The sequence below is a fragment of the Ammospiza nelsoni genome, chromosome 4 (assembly GCF_027579445.1).
Source record: "Ammospiza nelsoni isolate bAmmNel1 chromosome 4, bAmmNel1.pri, whole genome shotgun sequence".
Taxonomy (NCBI): Eukaryota; Metazoa; Chordata; class Aves; order Passeriformes; family Passerellidae; genus Ammospiza; species Ammospiza nelsoni.
In genome coordinates, this window is record NC_080636.1 from 16,924,568 (window position 1) to 16,949,420 (window position 24,853).

The window sequence follows — 24,853 nt, forward strand, 5'->3', positions numbered from 1 at the left end:
GATTCTGGCTGGAAAGAAAAACACGTTGCTTTTTGGAGGGTGTTTTAACTGTCTTTTTCCAGCCAGATCGGTTCCCTGCTCCGGTTCGCCGTGCAGGCACGGAGCAGTGCCTGGGCAGCTGCAGGACAGAAGGATGGGTGAGTCAAAAGCCTCTGCCCTGAGTGCTTTGAACCACTGGGGACAACACTCAAGGGACTGACCCTGCCCTTTGATAAGCGTTTAAACCGACGCTTAGGGAAAGCAATTTGCCTCCTGATTTCTCTTTCTTTCCCGTATGAGCATTTCCAGCTTCTGCTGTCATCAATGCATGGAGCTGCTCCTCCAGCCAAGCAGGCAAAAGGAAAATCAAGCTGGCTAACAGGTGGAAGTGAAAAGACAACTTTTCAAAGTCCGCCCTTATCCCATGGGAGGACTTCCTCTGCTAGGACAGCTACCCTAATCCTCTTCCTTGTCAGAGCAGCGCAAGCACTTTCCCCAACAGCAGGGAGGGCAGCCCAGGAAAGTTGAGAAAGCATTAGGTCTCTGCCTGCTGTTCCCTACCAATGATGGAGATTACTAAAAACGGTGAATATACTTCCACTGATGGCTATAATTCAGCATTTTTACAGATTTTTCCACTTTTTTCCTTTTTTTTTCAAGACTTGGGACACTGATAAAAAGCGTTACCTCAGTCCTCTTGTGTTTAAGGCCATCAGAATCTGAGAAGAGCTGGTGGTGTGTGAAGAGCATTTTTGTGCCAACATGGACCATGAGTGTCAGCCACAATGCCATGGTCACCTGCCACCACAGTGTGGGACAGCCCTTCCCATGGTGAGTGACAGTCCTCTGTGAGGGATGAGCTGTGACCTGCAGCAGGAGCACCATGGCTCACTCATGCACTGGGCACAGTCAAGGCCAGTGTCAGACTGTCCTCTGCACACTGCTGCCCTACTAAATTTTCTGTTTTTTTCTAAAAAAACAGGAAGTATCAGTTTCAGAAATAATGTTGTTGGGCATTGGTCATAAAGAATATCCTCTCCCAAATCAGACTAGCTACTTATTTCACCACCAGCCCCATGTTTCTGTGCCTGGTTACATTGCTCTAAAAGCCCAGGGAGAAAACTGGGCTTTGTTTGACCCTGCCCATGGCCAGGAAGCTGTGGGTGATGTTTCATATTACAGACTTGTTCAATGGCAGTGAAATCAGCTAAAATTATTGCAGGGTTTAAAACAGGTTTAAATTAAATCCAAGTCAAACACAGAAGGAGCTTTGCTTCTCTTCTCATATCTGACATAATTATAGTTATAAAATAATTACAAAATCATCATGTGCTACCAGACCTCCTTACCCAATATTTAGCATTTTCAGCCTCCTTTGAAGCCAGTGACACAAAAACATCCCGGGTGGGGGCTGGGATGTTGGCCTGAGATCTGTAGTGATTTAGGCTTTCTGCACTCTTCAAGGCTAGGTAAGAAATACCTTACAGAGACCTCAGTATTGAGGAGATATTAAACACTTGCTGCCAGAAACTTTATTCTCTATAGTATGGATCAAGTCAAGTTCCCAAAATAAAAGTGCCCCCAAAATCACTCATGTGTTGCAGAAATGAAAAGGTTGGTTTCAAACAGCAAATAGCAGATCTTATGTAAAAGTAACAGAGAGGGGGGAAAAAAGTGTATTTTTTTTCCTGACTACTCTCATTTATTTCATGTGAAGAATTAAAATTTTGCTCATACTTTAACTCAATTTTACCTCTTTCTAACAGTAATAAACATTCAGTAAATACATCTGAAAGCTCTCTCCATCTTTCTTTATATGAGTATTTTGAAAGGGGCTTATCCTATATCTAGCAAATTCTAATCCCTATGAGCTAAACTTTGGAAGCGAGCAAGGAATGCAGGTAGAAAGCTTTTCTCTTTCAAAGGCAAGGGTAATAGCACGTCCTTTCTATTCCAAAGTCAGAGTGAAGACAAGTTCCTCTTGATGAAAGCGCCACAGTTAATCCGTCTCAGGACTGGTGTCTCCATGCAGCACCCTGGGGAACTAGAATAAAAAGAAGTGGCTTTTGCCTGGTGAGCTGTAGAGTTACAGTGCAGGAAAATCCTTGTTGTACAGTATGCTATATTGTTTCCCTAATGTATTTTCTCTGTGCTCTGAATGAAGCGTTTATATGCAGGGAAATTGGCTTTGAGGCAGGGATGAAATCGTAATGGTGACAATGATCTGCCTTGCAGCAGAACGAGCCATCAGCTGATGGATCATGTTAAACCACAGAGGATGCCATCCCACAACTCCTTCCCATGGCAGCAAAGCCATAAACATTGAAAGCTGCTCTGTTAACATCCAAGAGCTGCCTCCTAGAAAGGAGCATAATTCCAACACATTTATTAAAGAGTCAGCTTCCATTCTTGTTGATTAATTGTGATCATTTGTTGAAGAGTCTGAGGCTTTTTTTTTCTGATCTGTATTTAAATATATTCCAAAATGCTTCCAGCCCCCATATATTTCAGTTCTTTCCATTTTTGAAAATGCCCAGGATGGAAAAAAGACAAGGTTGTTTTCTTTGGTGGAAGTTGTCTGATAGTGAATTTTCTTCCTTTTTTCCCTGTTACATATTTCAAAGAAGCTGCTTTTGAGGGTGTGATCTGGCATATTTACACAGTTCTGAACGTGAAAGCTCTGTATTAATGGTGGACTTATAGAATGGTTTGGTTTGGAAGGGACCTTTAAAGACCATCCAGTTCCAGTCCCCTGCCATGGAAGTGATATGAACTGAGTGATGCAGAGCTCCAAAAGTTCCTTAGTCGACACACAGGACCATGGTGCAAGCAACTTGTGCTGACACACATCACAGGAGAGTTGCCTTTCACTGATTTTATCATTTTATTACACAATGTTATAATTCCTCTAAACCTCAAATCAAAGCTGACATTCTGTTGTGATTTTTTGTTGTTTGTTATTTGCTATTACAGAGCCGTTCACATGTAAGGAGTGAGACAGAGCTACAGTTTTAAAAGACATAATTGCCACAAGGTATTTGTGTGGTCAGAGAATAAACAATAGCCAGGCTGTTTCTCCCAACTTCAGAAAAACATTTTCTTTGAATACCCCCTTTTGCTTTCTGAAGAGTCACCATTATATCTAAACCCAGACCATACACAAAAAGCTGAGCGCCAGATGATGAAAGATGTTCACAGTGCAGCTCTTGGCGACCAGTGGGAGAGTACTTCATCAGTGTTCACTGTTAAATCAGCCTCATCTGGCCTTGCAAATGGTATGATAGGGTTTCCAGTCAGCTGATGCCATGTATAATCACACTTCATGCAGGGCTCAAACTGTCAATACAAACTGAGCCCTTCCATGGCACAGACGGCACACAAAACCCCAAATTAATAGTCACATTTGACTAACCATCCTTAAATCAATTCGCATTTTAAAAAGTGCTTGTGAGAACATCAATACAGTATAAGCAGGCCCACATTTCTGCATGCTGAAGGCTTATGGAAAGGCTGCTGTTTGCCTTATCACTTGATGATTCAAAAAGCAACAGTTGCTGGCCAATCTTATCTACCTTTCCATCCTCTTTAAGAATGTAAGTTTCCAGCTTTCCCATCAAATTGCAAGACTAGAATTCATTCTGACAGCAGAGAAAGTTTAGTGGCTTAATTTGTTCTTAAAAATGGGAAATTTCCTCATGTTCTGGGTCTGTCTTAGTAAACCTGGCTCCATCTCAGAAATATCAATGTTCTCTATTTTGAAAACCTCATCACATTCACCATTCAAAAGAGCAGTCTGTGTGATGGGTGGCGAAATCAGCTGCTCTTGCATTTCATTATTATAATAGAGCTGTTAAATCAATTCCTTTCCTTTCTCTTCAAAGCTTTTTCTATCCTCTTGAGCTGAAACTTTCTGGAAAAAATGTTACAATTCCATTTATAGATGCCAATGAGCTGCTGTAATATACAATGCATTTCTTTTAATCACATACATTATCCTGAGGGCATGTTTGTTCTAACTCTCACCTGACAATTACTTGCTATACATTTATTGTTTTAGTAATTGTGTCCTCTTTATCTTATTATGCTTGTTATTCCAGACTAATTCTCAGCTGGTGTAAGTACATTTAGGGTGAGCAGTTAATAATGTTTTAGGATCAAGACCCTAGTGTTTCCAAGGATCTAAAAATGATGGGAAATATAAAATATGAAAATAATATAAATAAAATATAAAAAGTACCTACTGGTTTTGCTGAAGATATATCCTAACTTTTTCTAAGGTGCTCAGGCCTGAGAGTATTTGATAATCCCCTCACACAGCTTCCAAAGCTAGGCAAATATTCATAGTTATGTCATGTGAATAATTTAATTAATTAAATATTGTAAATCGCATATTTGAAAGGAGTAAATAATTTTGGTTTTATTATTTGCCTAATATTTAAGATTCCCCAAAATAGGAAGATATTACCTTAGAGATCAAGTCTCAATACTTCAAGCTCAAGCCTATTAATTTCCTTCTTTTCTGCAAATGGGAATTGCTGTGAGAACAAAAAATTGGCTTGAACTGACTTCTACATTCTGGCATGTGTTATGAAAGCACTGTCTTATTCCATTTTTATCAACTATTTTTGGTTAAAAAGCAACTATTTGACTGATAATTAGCACGCCTGTGTCTTTACAGAGTCTCAGTCTTGAAGCAATATATGAAATGTCAAGGAGCTTAAGGCAAAGGTTAAAGATTCTTGGTGCCTTTCGGTTAAAACAGTGTCAGAATAAGTTTTGTATCTTTCTGAAGAGGAGGTTTCTACTTCTTTCAGTGCAGCTGTTTGATTTTCTTTTTTTTTCCATCATGACTCTGCATGCATTAGTCTCCTACAGGGCAAATTGCTTTATTTAACATGCCACAGAAAGCTACTGCTGTTGCATCAGGGAGATGGAATGCTTCTCTTAAACTGTAATGCCAATAATTGCCTTTGGACTTCCACACAAAGAAAGTTTTGGTCTTCAAACTGTCTGGAAGGGTTTGTCTGTAATTGCTGTAATGTACAATCACTCCTAGAATGAAAAGGAAAATGACATATATTTAGAAAGTTAAATAAGAACAGTGCAAACAAGCAAAGCTATTATCCGAGACAGTGAATGAGCCCCATGTTCTGAGCTGAGCCTCAGAAATTGTTTTATTGCACATGGTGAGCAGACACACTGTTAATATAAAAGTATAATAGAAGCAGTTGGAGTAACCACAAGAACACCCTCTGAAGCATCCATGTTTGGTTAAACATATTTGTCTGAATTCATACCAGGCAGCTGGGCTGACAGATTATTTATGTCTGCATTCTCCCCCTCCACACTGATTCACAGCAGAATAGGTATGTCCCATCTGCACATTGAGATCTTAATGTGGGATCATCTGGGATCTTAAAAAGCAAAATAATGAACATTTTCAAAGTTTCAAAATAGTTGAAACACTAAATTCCCTTTCTGAGACCTACTTTAGCCAAATCTCTTAATGTTTGTGAAGCTCATCATGGCTTTGACCCACTTCCCAGCACAGTCAGTCGTGGCTATGCCACTGACCTGCAACCCCAAAAACCTGCTGGTTTTCAGCTGTCTGAAATGCCAGAATAAGAAAGGCAGAGAAAGCAGTTTCTGGTATGGATGTAAGACAACAGTGACCTAAAATGTTCTCTATGGCTTAACAGGATTTATTTTCCCTTCCTCCAAGCAGTGGGAAGCTGGATTACTGGTCAGCCACAGTGTAGGGTAGACCTTAGCAGGCTCAATCTGCTGGAGTTAAAACCTGGGGAGGATGGAGACTTTCCTCTTGATACTATGTAGATGCAAGAATAAATATAAACTCCAAAAGGCAGAAGGAACAATTCACCATTTTAAATTGAAAATTTCACAGGCCATGGAAAGGATTGTTAAAACTCTCTGCAAAATAACCTTCTGGGCAGGGTACAAAATTCTAGATCAGATGTTTGCAGCAGCTTCTCCTATCTTCTGGTCTTCTACCCACACACTAATTATTGTCTTGTCATTCTATTCATTGCTAAGAAAAATAATGACTGTGTTGTCATAAATGACAAGCTATCTTCAAATATGGAATAATTGAGTGAAGCATATGAATTCCAAGATCGAGATCAATCATGTCTTTTCATGAAAAGTATTCTTAGCATTAAAACTAAAGAGAGAAAAAAAAATATCCACAATCTGTCAACAAATTTCTGGTAGTGTCAAGGTACTTCTGAGTTTTTCTTCTGTGCCCCCTTCCAAACCTTTTCTATTTTTTTTAAATGGCTAATATTGCCTCAATTGTGTGTGATTCAGACTAGCTAATGAACAACTGTCTGCTAAGTAACCTTTTATTTCTTTAAATTTTCTGGGTTTGCTAAATCAAAACATTAAAAACAAAATATAGTCCTTATATATCTAGAAACAAATGGCACTTGCACCTATAAAAGAGTATTTTTTACTGGTCCTTCTGCAAGTGTATGATGGGGATTCATGTTGCAAAAAAGATTCTCAAAGCCACAGTATACAATATAGCTGCACCTTCATTTGGGATTATTAAAGACATCACAATAATCTGTATAAAAGTATTTTGGTCCTCAGTTTGAGGAGCTGCTGCCCCAGTAGTTTACATAGGAAAGTTACAACTCAAAAATACATTTACGGAAATGCTGTAGTTCATATCTATACGCATTCTTGAAATCATGACTTATCTAGGTCAGAAGCAAATGTTTTTTCTCTTTGCTTGGATGAAGCCTGTCCCACTGCACAGCAGTCCTGCAAAAGGATATGGAGTAGCAGGTGAAAAGTATTTTGGTAGTTCAGCTCTCCCTATTCCCATTTTGCAGTCCTCCTCCCCAGTACCCTCCATTGTCCAGTCCTGCTCTCCTGACACATCCCAGCATCCTCAGCCCCACAGCCAGAGGAGACCTTTGACCTCTGCCAGTGTTTATTGATAACAATCCAAGTGTTTTGGCAACTGATAAGGTCCATTGTGGTTTTTGTGGGTCCTACTGCAGGTAACTCTTGCAGTTTTGTCTTGCCAAGAATCCATGAGGTACAGGGTCAGATGGCAGATGGTGGCTTTGAAATATGTTGTTTTTTCAGCACCTTAAAACATGAGTTTCTGTGTGATCTCTGATAGAGGGACCATTCCAACAGCCTATGTTTGGTGTTTCATTACTGTAAGGACACTGAAATTGAAACATGTTGTGCTCCTTAATGATTTGAATGGTGAAAGATGTGCATAGAAATGTCAGCTATGCAGCAGAAGGAAGTGTCTAAGTTGTTGTGAATTTAATCAGAGGAGAATTAAGGATTTTAATTTAAAATTTCTCTTGGCATGAAGAAAAAAACGATTAAAACCTGCAATTTGTTCAAAGAGAAAACTGAGTTTAGTTTTTTTAGCTACTCATATTTTTAAAAGTGACAAGTGTTAGAGAATAGGTGTGAACAGGAAAAACAATCTGATATTTTTGAATTAGAGGGGAGTTTGACTGAATAAAAATAATCAAATTTGATAGCATTTGATTTTGTCTTATCTAGGTGTGCATTTTCCAGCAAAAAAATCTTTCAGACAGCAACTAGATCAGAGGGCTCAAAGGACTATTACCATATGTGATTCTTTCCAGCTCAGTTTCCTAATAAAAAAATAAATCAGTACCATCTAAATTTCCCTTTTCCTCTTTCTCCATGAAAGAAAACCTACAGCATATCCATATGAATCTCATATTGGTTTTTTTCCAGTGTTCTGCTGAGCCCATCCTAGCCCTGTCACAAACCCTCTTTGTGTCTGTCTACTACCTTCATTCCTTCAAACCATGCACCCCAATTTTCTCCAAATCCTTCCTCCCTTTTCCTAGTCACTCTGCTTCTCCATTCAAGCAGGGCATTTGGGAGAGTAGAAGAACAGAAGACAGGAAGGCAAATGTGGAAAACTGGAAACAATATACACATACAGCTGTTCCAAAAGGGCCACATTTTCATTTGGTTTAAAATGGGAAATGTCTGATCACACAATAAAATTAACAATAATTTAGAAGTTTTTCTACCACAATTCCAGCTGGCTCCCACATGGGAGGTGGACTGCATGTGTGTATGCAAGAAAGAAGAGATCTGGTACAACAAAGATTGTTGGTGCTTGTCTCTGAAACACAGGAAAAGTCTTATGCTGACAACATAGAATACTGAGCTTAGATTTTATCTGAGAATCCTACCTTCAAATAGGATTTTTTTGTCCTTCCTGCCATGGAAGAACAAAATATCAAACCAGAATAGAAAGCTCAAGGCCTAGTATGTATCTTTAGTCCCTCCTGGAAGGATGTCTCGGTGCATCCTGACTTGTGATGCTGTGGCTGACATGAAATCAGCTGCTGGGCATGGGCATGGGTATATTCACCTGCTGGCTTGGCTAAATGTCTGTATCTCACACGAGCTGTGATTGCCTGTGTAGCCGGGCTTGCAGCACCCAGTGGAGAGGAGAGCAGACTCGCTCTAGGCTTGAGTTGGAATAAGTCACAGTGTGGACCTAAAAACCCTTAACAGAGACCATACAGTGACAATGATTTCTGAAATTTGTGTGTTCCAAAAACACATTTTCACTTCTGCTTGCCTCTTTTGATTTGCTAAAAAATCTCAAGCCCTTTTAATTATTTATTATTTATTTAATTGTTTTTTCTACAAAATATTCAACATTTTGCAAGACTGCACCCATATTTGAAATTTTTCTCCCCATTAGGCCCCCTTCCCCCCCGCCCCCATAAATTGACACAGATCAAAGCTGATGAAAGAGTAGCAGTGGTAGTTCCACTGCTTGGTTAGGCACTCTGATCTGCTAAATTTTAGATGTAGAGCAAAGGAATCTAAAAAAAAAAAAAATATTCCAAAGAGTAGTTCTCAGGCAGCTCTTTTGTGTGGGGATCATATACTTGACACCATGCCTTATGTGGAATGCACATCAAATCACCTGGAGACTCCACATCAATGGTAGTTATGTGCATGCATGTACCACAAAGAGAATAGACCTTTAAACCGGTTGGGTGCATGAGACAAAAAAAAAAAAAGTCTAAAGAGTATAAATCTGGAGGACTGTATCAACTTCTTTGATTTACTTCTCTGCTCTGCCTTATACCTTTTTTTTCATTGTTGTGTTTTAGTGTTTTAATAGACAGATAAAAAAAAAAAAAAAAAAAAAAAAGCCTTTCCCATTGCAGCCACTGCTTTATTTTATAAGGTTCTCTCCTTAATCTAACACATCTGTGTTATCTGAGCCGAGTGTGCCCATAGGATAGAGGGACAGATCCTCACCTCCCATGCATTCAGCTTGTAGACTTCAAGGGGGTTACATTAACTGCAAGGAGTCCATGACTTGCTCTTGCTTGTTGTTGAACTCTTAAGTGTTACCATATTTTTCTTTAACTGTTACTGAAGCCCATACCAAGTATCCCTCAGATAAAATTATTTCCTCTGTGCTGAACTGATTTTTGCTCCGGGCTGGCATTTTCTAATTTCAGGGAGGTTTTGCTATCACAGACAGGACCAAAACAAGCCTCTTATAGGAGTCAATGGACTTTGAGTCAATGGACTTCAATATTTAGAACAGAGTTTTTCACCTCAGAACTGAGCCCCAGGTTAAAGGTGCATCTGTCTCTTTCAGTCTAGAAATGTCAGACATGTTATAATCGAAACTGAAATAAAACAAACAAACAAAAAAATAGGAAACTGCCTGGTTTTGTTCCAGGATGAAGTGGTAAAAACTGAGTTTACCTTCCAGTTCATGCTCCCTGATCCTGCATATTCCTTCTTTGATGTGAATAAGTGCAATGGACCTGCTCACTAAAACCTCAGCGAAGCCAAACTTGTGCCAGGCTGCCTAGCTGCTGTGGCATCTCCTAAAGAGAAATTTCTAACCACATCAAGGAGGAATATTCCACAAGATTCCCTGTGGCATTAGAAACCAGACTCTGCTACTGCTGAATATGGCCTCCCCTCTCTGGGACTCTCCATCTTTTCCTCCCAATCCTCCTACCCCATATTTCTTTCTGACATGCAAAGAAATTAGGACAATAAGCAAAGACAACCAGTTCCAAAAATCATGCACTAAGCCCCAGTTTTCATCCCACATACTCAGCAGAATCTGTGGGATCACAGCCCATGTGTTTGCAGCACACCATGATGGCCTGGTTGGGAGCAAATGCCCAGCAAAGGACACTGTGCAGACAGAGTGAGGATAAGGTCCTCTGCTGCCACAGGACATATGCCTTCAAACAAGCCACTGCTCTCAAATGATGCGAGAAGTAAAGCAAAAGTTATGAGGCCTGCAGTAAATGTATGTTTCTACAGAAGTAACACATACATTGTATGCTGAATATTACAACCTGTTTAATGATTACTGTTAACCCAGTTGACAGGCACACCAAGCACAGAAAATGTACATAGGTGCTAAAAGAAGGAGGAAAAGTGATGGATAAGTCAGTGCAGGGTGTGAATTACAGTGTAATAGATTATCTGTTGCCATTAGCTCAGATGTCTACTAAGCCCTTTCATGGATCTGCAAGCTATGGTGCATCCCATGAGATTTTTTAGGACATGCGTAAGAAGCAGAAGTGACTCCATATCCAAACACAGCTGACAGTTGTTACAGGGTTTTCCCTTTAAGGCTGCTGTAAAGGGCAGGGGGAAGGTTCATCTGTGGAGGGCTAGCGCCTCTTCACCTCTCATACCTTATGGAGGAGTGCAGGAAGCCCTGCAAACCCAGCTCCTGGTGTAAATGCTGAGAACACCTGAATAATTCACAAGTGCCATCTGTGTGGATGCTCCTGGTAGGTTGTGGTTGCTTTGGGCAGTAGGATAAGTGCTCAGTGACAGACCCAAAGTTCACTGGTGTTGAGACATGAGGAGCAGAAGGGTGGACAGGCTCAAGCACCTCAGCATACACCATCTGAGTGCACCCTGTAACAGCAAAGCCAGGCCTCAGTCTGCACTTGGAGAAAGGCACAATGCTGGAGTGAGTGTCAACAAGACTTACACAGATGGGACTAGAGACTGCAAACAAGGGCAGATAGATGGAGAAACAACTCCATCCAAGTGTTTCTTTACTTAAAGAAAACATGAGAAAGGTTTCATCTCCTTACAGGAGGAAAGATCATTCACCACTTAATTTAGAAGTGCTAGTTGTATAGAACGACACAAAAAAGCTGAGAACAGAGAGTTATGCTGGAATTAAAACAGGCTTCTTACTGCTCAGGTAATTAACTGCTAAAACAATCTCTGACTTTCAGTGATGACTTCTTATATTTCCAGCTTAAGAGCAGCTACCTTTTTGGAAGCCATCTTTTATCCAAGTACACACCTTTGAACACAATGCTATTATGACTGGATAAAATGCAAAGGCCTGTTATGTATATAGGAGATCATTTTAAGGAATGTGATGTTTCCATCAGTCCTTATACACTATAAATGAACCCAGAAACTTCTCAGGGTGATGACAGGTGTGAAGACTGCAACTCCCAAAGTGCAATTCTCCATTTCAAGCGATGCAACCAGAATTCGGTGATCAAGCCTACAGTTGCATGGTTTCACTACGTTCTGCAAGGCAACATCATCTGCAAGATGGTCTCTTACATGTGAATCAAGAGCAGCCCTTGGTCCCTGGAGCTTTACCAGCTCAACCCTCCTTTAACCAAAGCCTGACTCTGGGTTGGGATAAACACCTGGCTTTGTGTGGAGTGGCCTTGGCTCTGTATGGAGTACTCTCAGTTATTCAGTCCCCCCTGATCCAGGCAGGAACTCAGAGTGCTCTGTGTTTAAGGATTGCAGCCTGCAGGAGAGATTTTTGTTTCATTTTCTATTTTATGCTTCAGTAATTGAGTATGTTCAACACTTCCCATAAAGATACCTGAAAAATGTCATTGCAAGCTATTCTTTAAATAGCACCCTGCCCTTACAGTGCTGAGCCAGGGAATGCTTCCCACCTGGTTCCAACATCCTTGTATCTGGAGAAGCCTCTGACTGGTTTGGCTACTCATATCTCTGACTTTACAGTCTGCTTCAACTTGTTCACAAGTTCCTTCCTCTCTCTGTAAGAAATTTGTCTTTCTCAAGTCTGCAAACTGATAGCACTGCTAAATAAAAGACTGAGCACTATGGCTCTTTTCAGCCATAACTTGATTTAAAGAATCACAGAGAAGCACACTGGAAGACCTAGTCAGCACTGTATGTCAGTCTTCCCAAATACAACAAAAACATAAACAAAATCAGATCAAAGCAAAAAGAGGTAATCTTCTTTATCAAATATAATTACTAAATATAGTTCTATTTCAAGAAAAAGTGAATTTTATTGCATCTTTACAATTGAGAATAAAAAGGAGTAAAAAAATGGTAAAAAGAAGGAAATTGGTAGAAAATATGATTTTTCAAAAGCAGTAACTTATTGTACATAATTTGGTTTTCTCAGTGTCTTACCAGTTCTGCATATGCCTTAACAGACAACCAATTTTGTCAAGTTACTAAAGACAGAATTATTGCAGATGCTTAGCAAGGGAAAGCATAAGAATACTTAAAATCCTCAAGACCTATTTTATATATTCAACTATAGTTGAGTTTTATATACTCAACTCAACTCTAATAACGTTATCAATGATTTCAATGAAACCTACTCCTATGAAATTATCAAAAAGTTGAAAAAATCCTTTACTGGGTGGGGAGTGGGATGCAGAGAGACCAGGCTGGGACAGGGGTTTCTGTGGGGCAGGGTGAGTACCAGTTTGGGAGCAGGGCCAGTCTGGGGGCAGAGCTGGGGGAGGCTGCAGGGAGATGCCAGGTGCATTTCATGGCCAGAGGGCAGAGTCCTCAGCTGCAGGGGACATCCCTTTCTCACCCTCTCCCTGCCTTGCCTGACTGGGAGCTGGCTGGGGGTGGCCACCATCACCCATCTCAGGGCTTTCAAGGAGAAAACGCTTTTTGAACTCCTCCAAGATGACAGAAAAGTCTCACGGTGCCTGTTCAAACAAGTGTGTCTGAACAGGAAAATCCAACAGACAGGGAGCTACTTCAGTTTCTCCACTTTTACGATATTTGAAATGATAAGCAAGGATATATTTTCACATAATTGGACTGTGTCAGTGTACCAGCCATTTGATCAGATAGGGGCTCTCTATGTAGTCTCACATCTGAAGGCTAGTAAACTACAAATTAAGGCAGGCTTTAGATTTTGTCTATGAAGTAGCCAAATAAATTGAATTTTATTTCTAAAGGTCATAAAGAGGGCGGGGGGAAATACAAAAATAAAGGCAGAATAACTGGATAGCAGGATAACTGAATCTGAAAGAATAAATGAATAAATCTTTGGAAAGGTCTCAATCATGCGTGAAAACCCATAAGTATTGGAAAGATACCAATCAGCATCTTTGGATCTGGCAGGGAGATTTGAGAGCCCAGTTTTCATCACTCTAAAAGAGGTCTGCAGAAAGGGAGGCCTAGTGGGGCAAGGGAAATATAATGCTCCATGGGTCCAAAGCTTTTGGTTTTGTTCTGTTTGTTGGTAATTTATCATTTTATTTGGCATTTGCCTTTGCAACAATGTCTTGGGGAGGGTGAGACACCCTGGCACAACTTGCACAGGCCAGCTGGGTGAGGGCCAGAGAGCGTTGCTCACTCCCCTCCATCCCTCCATCCCACCCCATTTGCTCCAGCATCTCAGGCCTGGAGACAGCCAGCCTGCATTTCCTCCTGCTCCCTAGTCCACACATCTCCCTGGAGAGTGCCCCCAAAGCAGGAAAAGCTCCCCTGCCCACCCACCAGCCCTGGGGGAAAATTTCCCAAAGGTCTGAGCACTGCAAACTCCCTTTCCTCTACGTGAGCACTGCCTAAGCCTACCCCTCCTGCAAATACAAGTCTGGTCCCCCCAGCCTTGTGCTCTAGACAGATTCCCAGGCTCCAGACAAAAAGGCCAGGGGGACTCCAGGGGACCCAGCTGGCTCCCAGCCAGCACTGCTGAAAGGGGATCACAAGAAGCCAGATTTATTCCTAAGAACAAAGCTTCCGGTGACTTTCCAAGATGCTCGTGCTACTCCTTTCCCCCTTTTTTCCTTCTCCTCCTTCCCTCCCACCCTTATTTTTCAAACTTTCTGCTGGAATAGAGGTGTTCCCTGTCACTATCAGTGAATGTACTGCTTCCATTCCTTGCCGAGTCTGTGTACACTCCTGTGGCATTTCTTTTTCAGTCCCTGGATTTATACGTCACTGGCATTTAGCTACTCGTGTTAGCTAGAGAGAAGGATTGAATTTACCTGTGAGGCTGCTGCACATGATTTTTTTCTGTAAATAGCTACTGCTGGGTCATGTGAGCTGTGAATTGCCCCCAGATTGAAGCCCCCATGACCACATGACCACAGTGTGGGAGTCAGGATGTGCAGTGTGTGTGTGTGTGTGTGTGTGTGTGTGTGTGTGTGTGTGCTTCTATGTCACCTATTGCCAGGGTTTGCAGCTGCACTTAGTAACTAGTAAAGGTTGGACTCTGATGGGAGATTTCTGCATAAAAAAGGTGATATGACTTGCAAAATAGCAGCAGCAAACCTCAGGGAGATAACTAATTCCGTGTGTTGAACGTGTCCCTGCTCTGCCTGCTGTCAGAGCCTCCTCCTTGTGTCTCTGTGTTATCTTAAGATTGCTTCAGAAGTAAAAATCAAACAGACCTAAATCCATCCAGGGGTAATCAGACCATTAACAGCAGGGGACAGACTGCACCTGGTGCCACTCCAAACCAGCCAAGCTCAGACCCAATGGCAGGACACCATCCCACTCCTCAGTGTGGTCTGTGCTGCTGGCAGGGTGGTGGGCAGCAGCTGGTGTGCTGCTCTGGGCACCCCACAGCCACCCATGGCCTGGGCTTGCCCTGCAGGGACTGGAGGGTACATGGAGGCTGTTGTACCTTAAAGCCACGGATTGCAAGAAGTCTGACACTGTTTGAGAGGCTGAAATAAGTCCAGCTTTGAGAAACACAAAAAACCCCAGATGTTGAAAAGCAAAGTGACCCAACACCAAAAGAGACCCCACGCTCTCTACATAAATAATGTCAAAAGCACTCACACTGACAATAACATGAAGGCAGCACAAGACAGACCAATATCTAGAAAGGTTCTCTTCTGTTCCAAAAGCTAATCAGCCCAGAAGTGGGCAAGCCAAGAACATTTTAGATTATGTTTGTGGTTGATGGAAAGTCTAGAGGAACATAAGCTTTCTAAAAGCTGTGTTTCCCTACAAAATAGTTGGGATTTATTTTATTCCTCCTCTGGCAGTGAATTGGTTTGGATGTATTGATTTATTAGAATGATGTAGCTCCCAGTATCATATCTAGCCGTCAGCTGCCACTAAGCAAAATGATGTGGTGAGGTTACATCACTAAAATAAGGCAGTTCTGGAGGTTCTAAGCTGGGGTTGCATATCATGAGGACTTTCAAATACTTGAGGATGACTTTGATATTTGCAGGAGTGTGATGATGTTTTGTTTTTCAGTTGACAGAGTCTGGAAAATACCTGACACCAGTTACTCTGCTGTTTAGCTGTAGTTTCCTTTACACAAAAAATTAAAATCCTTCTATATGTATTTGCACAAATATATGTTTCCCTGAGGGGAAGGTTTTGGCTTAAGGCAATCTCTTTTGAAGCATCTTAGCAGAGGAAGAAAATAAACATTTTCCCCTAACTTATTCCTTGTGAGTTTAGAGGGATATTCTTGGGCCTGGGATTTTACCGATGCAAATTAAAGGTGGGGGAAGAAGCAGTCTGGCTTGGGATGCTGTGTGACACCAGCAGGAAGGTGGAAAAGGGGTGCTGGGAAGAAGAGATCTGCCAAGCTCCACTGCTGTGCCTCAGGCTGAGCCAGTGTCTGCCTGTGGGGCCGTGGCTCACGGCTCTCCTACAGCTCTGCAGCTGGAGGCAGCAGCTGGAGGAGAAATTCTTCTGCACAGGCAGCCCTGACACACACAGGCATTGCTTTCACTTCATTTTCCATTCTACAGACATTCTTTCCTCAGGAGCTGACTATTATAGAGCTGAAATGTACTTCCTTCTGAAAAGTGGGTTTGTTTTGTGTTTGGTCTCCCCTTCCACTTGCACACACCTCTCTAGTGGGATCAGGCTTAGATGAGGATTGCAGAGTTTTTCAAAATGTGGTGACATGCATTTCTACTGTGCTGTATGTTTTCATGTGGTCCTTTGTGTCACATATTTTCCAGTAATTTAGAGAGATGTAAGAAATAGCTTTTACACAATAGACAAAGAAGTGGGAGGATTATTTCAAAGTCTTGCAACTTTGGGGTATTTCATCTTCTTCAAAAGGCGAGAGAAAAAAAACCTGTCCTTGTGAGCAAATGATTAGAAGAAGACTGGGAATACAATAATTACCCCAAATGGAAACCCAGACCTCAGACAAACAATACAGCTTTTGTAAACTGGCTCCGCCTGTAAAAAATGTAGGAAATCTCATAACTAGAACTGTTGAATCCCTTTCTTATGCAACAATATGTAAAAGACGCCTGAGAAATGAGGACTAAATATGGAAATGCTATAAAATAACATGATAATGGACTTGCTCTGAGCATTGGAGACTCCCTTGGCAGTACTGGCATGGATTCCTTCAACCACAAACTATTTTCTCATCTTAAAGAATTTGGGACAAATTACATGTTGTGATATTCCACCAATAAACAAGGACATGAAGACAAATAAACTGGGACTCTTCATAATCCACCTTGATGGTTGTGGAATTCGGGGGCACCAAAGCAATCGGAAGAGAGAGTGCAGTTTTGAATGAATGTCCTTTATGACAGAGCAGAGAGAAGATCATTTATATCCTTCATATTTTATACTTTTGCCTCTAAGAAATAAAGGGCTAGCAGAGCTCTGACTATCATTCACTCATAATAATCGCATTCAATATAGTGATTCACAGTGAATCATGTAATAAGCTTTCCATTTTGCACATGGGGAGAAGAAGGAGACACAGTTAAACTTTGTTTAGTTCGCATTCACATCGCCAGCCTCTATCCCTTGAACTGCTTTACCGGTTTGGAGCATTATTTTTTAAATTGTATTTATAATTTTTCTTCCCTTCAGTTATGCCCCAACAGTAAAAATTCCTGAAAGGAATGCTGACAGGCTAATTGTACAGCTAATAATTTTCCTTCGGCAGCGATTCGTGCGAGCACGACTCTGCACTAGCGGCTTCCCGGGGCCGCGCCGTGCCGCGCTGGGCAAAGGCTCCCGGCCCGCCCTGCGCCCGCGGCGGCCCCGCCGAGCGCCCGGCCCGGCCCGGCCCTGCGGAGCCCCGCGGAGCGCCCCGGGCCCAGCGCGGCTGTGGCGGGGAGCGGCTCTGCGGCTCCGGAGAACGGGCAGAAACTGCTTTTTGGCATTTCGGCCTAAACCCCAGCCACAGCCACCGGCCCTGGGCAGGGGGCAACAGCCCACTCTGCCCACCCCACTTGCGGGTTTGAGTCAGGATCAGGAGGGCCCTGGGCCGTGCTCTCCTGGAGGTGTTACTGCAGAGCCCCCTCACACACCCGGGCGGGCTCGGTGTTACTGCAGAGCCCTCTCTGCACACCCGGGCGGGCTCGGTGTTACTGCAGAGCCCCCTCACACACCCGGGCGGGCTCGGTGTTGCTGCAGAGCCCTCTCTGCACACCCGGGCGGGCTCGGTGTTACTGCAGAGCCCTCTCTGCACACCCGGGCGGGCTCGGTGTTACTGCAGAGCCCCCCTCATACACGGGCGGGCTCCGTGTTACTGCAGAGCCCCCTCACACACCCCGGCGGGCTCCGTGTTACTGCAGAGCCCCCTCACACACCCCGGCGGGCTCGGTGTTACTGCAGAGCTCCCTCACACACCCCGGCGGGCTCGGTGTTACTGCAGAGCTCCCTCACACACCCCGGCGGGCTCGGTGTTACTGCAGAGTCCCCTCTGCACACATTGAACGCAATGCCCTCGGGGCTCTCGACAGCGATCTTGCCATCTGCAAGCGCTTCAGCTAAAAATCGAGGCGAGGGCCGGGTAAAGCCCTGGGGCTGGAGGAGGCGCTGAGTCGGCAGGGAGGTCTGCACTGGGGCTGGAGACAGCGAATCCACTAGTGCGCCCCATCAGCGACTGCTCCTGCAGAACTCCGTGAGACATAGCAGGAACCACCCCGAAAAGCCAACGAGAGAAAGGTACCGAGTGGGGAAAGGCTCGGAGAGCACCAGCATCCTGGAGCAAGCCGCCGACGTGAGGCAGGTCGGCGATGGCTGGCAGGGGCAGAGGTGATGCCACACAGGCGCCGGCCCCAAACGCACCTGGAGGACGGTGCTCTTCTCCAGCAGAGTCGACACCTTTGCAAGAGCTTTAAAAGAATATATTAAATTAAATAGGGGTGTTGTCACTGAAGGGAAACCAGTGCCTTAGCCATGGGGCTTTCACCAAGGCAGCCAAGTTCCCTTTTGGACAGAGCAGAGTCTCGAAGTCTGCTTGACATCTTGAAGCTTAAATAACCGTAAGGCATTGTTACTCCCTGGCAGCAAAGTGCCTCGTTACGCCTGATTGAGCTAATTGCTTTGAAATAGGATATATTATCTATAATTATAGAGATCTTAGCGGAGACGGCCAGCCTTTTCTTTCATCTTTTCCAAGTGCATCATAATGTCGCGATCAAATTAATTTAGGCCACTTGAAATAGTGCCTTCCTTTCAGCCCGACTCCTCCGACCCTCAAAGAGCCGGGGACGCCTCGGCGACTGGAGTTTGGCCATCCAAACAGCTCCTGGTGACCTCCCGAGGACCAGCCCAGGTCCCTGAAGCCTTGGAAGTAGTTTGGATTATGTTTAATCTGGACAGAAAGGATTAGGGAGAGAGAGAGAGGAAGAGAAAATGAAAATAAAGGGGGAGACGGAGTTGGGAAAGACAAAAAGCAAAGAACTGAGGTGTTTTCGCCTTTTGCCGACACTCGGAAACCAGCGACGGAATCAGGGAGGGCTTTGAGTACTTGAAGGGCTTTGAGGGCTTGTAAAGCCCGCGGGACATTTTAGCACTTGCGACAGTTCTGGCTCTCTGCCCCCAGGGCTGAGTCTCGCAGAGATGAAGCAAGGCGGCTGAAGGGCGCGCAGGGGGCGCGCAGGGAGCGCGCAGGGAGCGCGCAGGCGGTGCCCGGCGCGGCTGAACCGCCCCGGAGCTGCCCGTCCCCAGAGCCGGCCCGTGTCCTGCCGGACCGTCTGGTCTCCGAAGAGCTGCTGTCTCGGGAGAAATAAAGTAGAAACAAGGGAAACAACAACACCCCTCTCCTTTCTGAGTTCTGCCTTTAAGTCAAAGATAACGTTTACAAAAGTCAGACAATGCCCTGAATTGGCTTAGCTCTGCCTCCTGTCCTTTCTCCCCATCCCCCACGCACTCCTCCCAGCCCTTGTTGTATTCCCACCGAAATAAAATGCTATGGGTAATGGCTTTGCCTAGCACATTCATTATACTGAAACGGGACTGTTTAAGATGCTAATTGCCCAATATTGTTATCTAGCACAACTGCCTTCGGGGAAACGCCACGGCTCCCAATAAACACACCGGACTGGAACAAGCACCAATAAAGTCACCTATTTCCCTCTGCCCTTTCACTTCGATTTTTCTTGCAGCCCAGGGCGGAACATAAGAGAGGCACCTAAAAGCAAACCAGAGTATCAGCAACATGAAACAGGTATTAAAAATTTCCTAAAATCCGGTGGTGTTTTGGTCACCTAAACTGCAGCGAGCAAGGGAGGAAGAGTTTGGAAACTAAAAATTTCCCTCTGAACACAGAAGTCAATCTTGAGGGACATTTCGTTTTATAAATTTATTTTCTCCATTCCAAACTTAAAACTTGTAGATTTCATTAAGAAAGAAGGTAAATAAAAATGAGCAAGAAACGAAAGAAACTTTACTGGCATTTCGTTTCCAGCCAAACAGATGAAAAGCCAGCATGTAAATTAGAATCAAGTCCTTGCTGTAGTGATTGCTACAGTGATTGAAATACCAGCGAGTATGACAGAAATGTAAACACAAAGCGCTCATTGCTGAGAGATAAATAAAGAGCTAATTATCTCATTCTGTCAACTCTAAATGAGAGCGGGATCGCGCTCCCGGTATGGGACGCACACGCATCTCTTCAAACCTTAGCAACATCCCATTGCTCAAATCATTGTGCAAAAGAAAAGTGAGGAAGGGAGAAAAACCCAGCAGCTATAATTTTAATTTCCATATTGCCATCAAACAACCAGATTGAACTCAGCCCAGGGGCTTCCTCGAGGTCTAATAAATATATCACTTCTTCTTTTGCGTGGTGAAGTTAGGAATCAGGGGGAAAATAATAATAATTTAAAAACTCAAACAAAACAAGATCCTACCTGTAGGATCGGGTGGAGGGGACACCGTGACACGGGAAAACACGATGCATCGATATGTGTGCGTGTTTTCTTAGTCGGGGTGGGGGTGCATCTTCGAGACGAGTACCGGGCTTTGGGAAAATGTCCTGTGATTGGTAGAGCAAACTAATTTTGTCGGGCTGAATGTGCCGATGTCCCAGGGCTAAGGCGCCTTGCTCCCTTGATGCGGGTTAACGTCCTCAATAGTCCCCCTCCAGCTGAAGCCTTTGATCAGACCGCTGCTGGCGCCTAAAAACAACATCACTTGTCTGCCTATTAGAGGCACTGACTAATCGTGACAGATTGTTTATTCTCGCAATTAGCAATGCAGCCGCTTCTCCGAGCACCCCCACCCCCTCTCCCCGACGCGGCCCGACCCGGCACCCCGGCCCGATGGGGCGCGGGGGAGGCTGCGGGCAGCGCCGGCACCGGCACCGGCAGCGGCACCGGCGGGGCCCGGAGCCGGCCTGGGTTGGGCGGCGGCGCCGCTGCTCCCGCCGGGCAGGAGCGATCAGCGGGCGGCACGGAGCAGGAGGGCAGCTGGAGGTACCAGCGTGAGCTATATGTCTGTGCGAAGCGCGTTCACCTTCATGTACAGGAATCTGCGGGAGCAGCCCGCAAACCGCCTCCAGATCACCTCCACGGGTGAGAGGGACCCTCCGTGAGCCCAGCACACGCGGGACGGGGTGCGATGTATGTGCGGGACGCAGGAAACACCCCGCTAGGGCATGTGCTCACGCGTGTGTGAGATAAGTGTGTGGAACTGCGCGCAGGACAATTCATTTCAGTCAGATCCTGTTGCTTATCAGTTAGTAAAATGTCTATTATATCAATTCATTTCATAATCTATATGTTTCTAATCTACCATCTTTATAGGGTCCAGTTAAAAGGAAAGGGAATTCGCTGTCCCTCCCCGTTTAGATAATTGCCCTTAAATGACTGCAAGAGGCTCTTGTGTTCCGAGGAGATTAGAGCCCTGCAGCTATCAATAAACTTTTCTCAGCGAGCGGCCAATCCCGTTATTAGAGAGCGGCTCCGTTTTACTGCACATCCGTCCTGGGCGCGGGGATAAGAGATCGTAAAACGAATTAACAAAACAAAATAGCCGGGACTTTAAGGGCTCAGGGGCTTATATGTTCCTTTTTAAGTGAACGAACATTTCGTTATCTGCAGACACGCACACATCTATGCCATAAGAAGTCGCTCAATTTATGCGTTGTGTATGTGGGTACGGATATAAACGCGGTCACATCGAACACACTGCAGGGCCGGCGATCGTGTAAAAACCAAACCAACCAACCAACTAAACTAACAAAACCCCAAACAAAATAAAACAACAACAACAAAAAAAAAAACCAACAAACAACCCCCCCAAAAAAAACTCAAAACGACAGCGGAACGGGTAGGGTCTTCTTCCCTTTGAGAGGTCACACTCGGGACAGCCCGGTATTTGCTAGTTTTGAAGAAGAACGGGCTCGGGCTCCCTCCCTTGTTCTTTACGAACAGAAAGGCCGGCATCTTTGCCCGAGTTTTGAGCCTTCCCATCTCCGCAGCGGAGGACTGCGCCGGCTGCCCGGCTCCCTTCTCTCCGTCCCGAGTCGAGAGCCGGGGCGTGGAGCGGGCCCGGGGGACGCGGAGCGGAACAGAGGGCTGAGGGGAGGGGCGGGGCGCGCGGGACGTTCCGACGGCAGTCCCGGCCCCGCCCCCCCGCGCGCCGCCGGGGCCGCAACCAATGGGGCGGTGTGGCCCCGCCCCCCGCGCGCCGGTTGGGCGGAGCCGCCCGCGCGCCGCTTTATGAGGCGGTGCCGGCGGCGCGGGGCTGGAGCGTGCTGTCGGCTGCCTGCGTCCCCCGGCCCCATGAGCGGCGGTGCCGATCGCTCCCGCCCGGCGCTGCGGTGGCATCGGTCGGCTGCCCCTGCATGGCCCCGGCTGTGGATATGACCGCCGCGCCCACCGGGGTCCGCAGCGACGAGCTGCCCGCATCCGCCTTCAGCAGTCCCGGCGGCGGCGCGCTCCCCGTCGCGGCGGCGATGGGCGGGGAGGAGGAAAGCGACAAGCCCAAGGTTTCCCCATCCCTCCTGCCGTTCAGCGTGGAGGCGCTCATGGCCGACCACAGGAAGCCGGGAGGCAGGGACGGACCCGAGGGCGCTGGGGCGGCCTCCCGCGCCAGTCTCAGCCCTCGGCTGGGCGCGCTGTCGGCGGAGGCGCCGCCTTCCCCGCTGCCCCTCGGCGGGCACTTCTCCGTCGGGGGGCTGGTCAAACTGCCCGAGGACACGCTCGTCAAGGCGGAGAGCCCCGAGAAGCAGGAGCGGAGCCCCTGGATGCAAACCCCACGGTTCTCGCCGCCTCCCCCGAGTAAGTAATGGGATGGGAACTCTGCGGGCTGGCTGCGACATTCCGCGGGGCCGGGCGGACCGAGGGCAAAGCTGCGCGGGTGACCGGGGCTTTCCTGTCGCTTTCGCCCTGCCTGCCTCTCCCGGTATATTTTTCCGTGCTGTTCGCACTTTTCTGGGCCACTTCGATCCGTCCAAAGTACTGGACGGATTCGAGAGTGTAGGATGGCTGCGAGCGCACAGGAAGAGCGGCCGTGCCAGGCTGACATCTCGTGCCAAATGTTAACGGGGGGGGGGGTTAGAAGAAAAAGCAACGCGGTCAGCCTGTTAATTTAACCTGGGGCTCGAACTAGCTATGTAAATTTCGACTCAACATCACTGAGCCTCTCGTCAGAAAGTGGCTCAAGTAATTCCTTAAGGATGCGCACAGACCGGGTTCTTAGAAGCGGCAGCTTTGCGGGCTTCAGCCCCACCGGGTGGTGTCTTAAATGGTGCACGTCCGAACACCGAAGAGTCATAATCAGTGATGTTTTCCTGCTTTAATGCAGAGAAAGTTAAATTAATACGAAAACAGCGTGAGAGCCGAGATCAGAGAAGGCCGGTAATTTCCAGTGGCTGCGCCGAGCCCGGGTCTGGGCAGTATGGGCCGGGTGCCCTCGGCCTGGCCGCGCTCCCTTCCTGCCAGGGATCCCGTGCAAAGGGATGACCTCGGTCTGAGGATCTCCAAGCGTTTGGGGTGCCCTTAGCAAAGCTGCAAACAGAGCTGCTTTCTCTGTCCCTTGGAAAACGGCAGGTTTTCCGACAGGACTTGTGTAGAGCAAAGCAGTGGTTTAATTTATTTAAATTGCAAAGTTAAATTTGCTGTTGCTAAGTAAACCGGGACAGATGGATGTTGGAGACCCTTAGAAATGTTAAATAAGAGAGGAGCAGGCCAGTGAAGAGTGGTAGATACAGCATGAGTGTCAATTCAGACCTCGTAATTAATTACATGCTTAATCCGGTTCCCAGGGGCCTAATGAAGAGGGTGTGAGACTGAGAAGCCAGCCCGTTTTATTTTTTTTCCTGTAATCCAATAAAAAAAACAGGAGTTTTTTCCTTCTTTTTGGAAGGCCATTCCCTTTATTTGCGTCTCCTGTGCATGAGCCAAGGTAGCCGTGAAGGCAGGAGGTGCAGGGTTTGTGGGTGTCTGATTCCTGCCCGTTGCCGGGCATTTTCAATGGAGTCAGAGCTTCCTGATGTGAAGCACAGCTCTCTTTTTTAGAAAGGGAGACGGCAATTTTCAGCGTGCCCCAGGCAACCCTGGTGATTTGGGGCACCTTACTTGAAGTGGGACCCTACCTCTCCCTTTCTCCACCTCAGCTTTGACAAGGGAGGGGGCTCTGCAGGCTGTGGGGTTTGGCCGCTGCTAACCGAGGTGTCTCTCCTTTCCCCTCTTCCCCGGCTGCTCCCGGGCACAGGACGGCTGAGCCCGCCCGCCTGCACCCTGCGCAAGCACAAGACAAACAGGAAGCCCCGGACACCCTTCACCACGGCGCAGCTGCTGGCCCTCGAGAGGAAGTTTCGGCAGAAGCAGTACCTGTCCATCGCCGAGCGCGCCGAGTTCTCCAGCTCGCTCAGCCTCACCGAGACCCAGGTGAAGATCTGGTTCCAGAACCGTCGCGCCAAGGCCAAGAGGCTTCAGGAGGCTGAGCTGGAGAAGCTGAAGATGGCAGCCAAGCCCATGCTCCCGCCTGCTGCTTTTGGCATCTCCTTCCCACTGGGCGGCCCGGCCGTGGCCGGTGCATCCCTGTACGGTGCCTCCAGCCCTTTTCAGCGGGCAGGGCTGCCCGTGGCTCCTGTGGGACTGTACACAGCACATGTGGGATACAGCATGTACCACCTCACATAGAGCCTGAGCCGAGCCCAGCCCTGCTGTCTGCTCCCGCTGGCTCCACACAAACTCCCTCCCTGCTCCTCTGGCTCTTTTCTGTGGACTTCCCCGTGGAGCCTATGGCAGAGACTCCTCCAGTTTGGCTCTGCTTGACCTCTCTGCTTCCCCCTCTGATGCTGAGCCCTTATCCCAGCACTGTTCTGGTCTCCTCAGCAGTCCTGGGGAGCTGGCAGACACCTGAGGCATTGCCCCAG

General features: G+C 46.1%; 1 protein-coding gene across 1 annotated transcript; it reads left to right on the forward strand.

Moving 5' to 3' along the window:
• The first annotated feature begins 22,261 nt into the window (after nucleotides 1–22,261).
• Nucleotides 22,262–24,776, forward strand: MSX1 (msh homeobox 1). Its single transcript, XM_059470738.1, has 2 exons — nucleotides 22,262–22,751; nucleotides 24,187–24,776. Exons 1-2 carry the CDS (start codon nucleotides 22,316–22,318, stop codon nucleotides 24,615–24,617), a joined length of 867 nt encoding a protein of 288 aa, XP_059326721.1. The 5' UTR covers nucleotides 22,262–22,315; the 3' UTR covers nucleotides 24,618–24,776.
• Nucleotides 24,777–24,853: the final 77 nt, after the last annotated feature.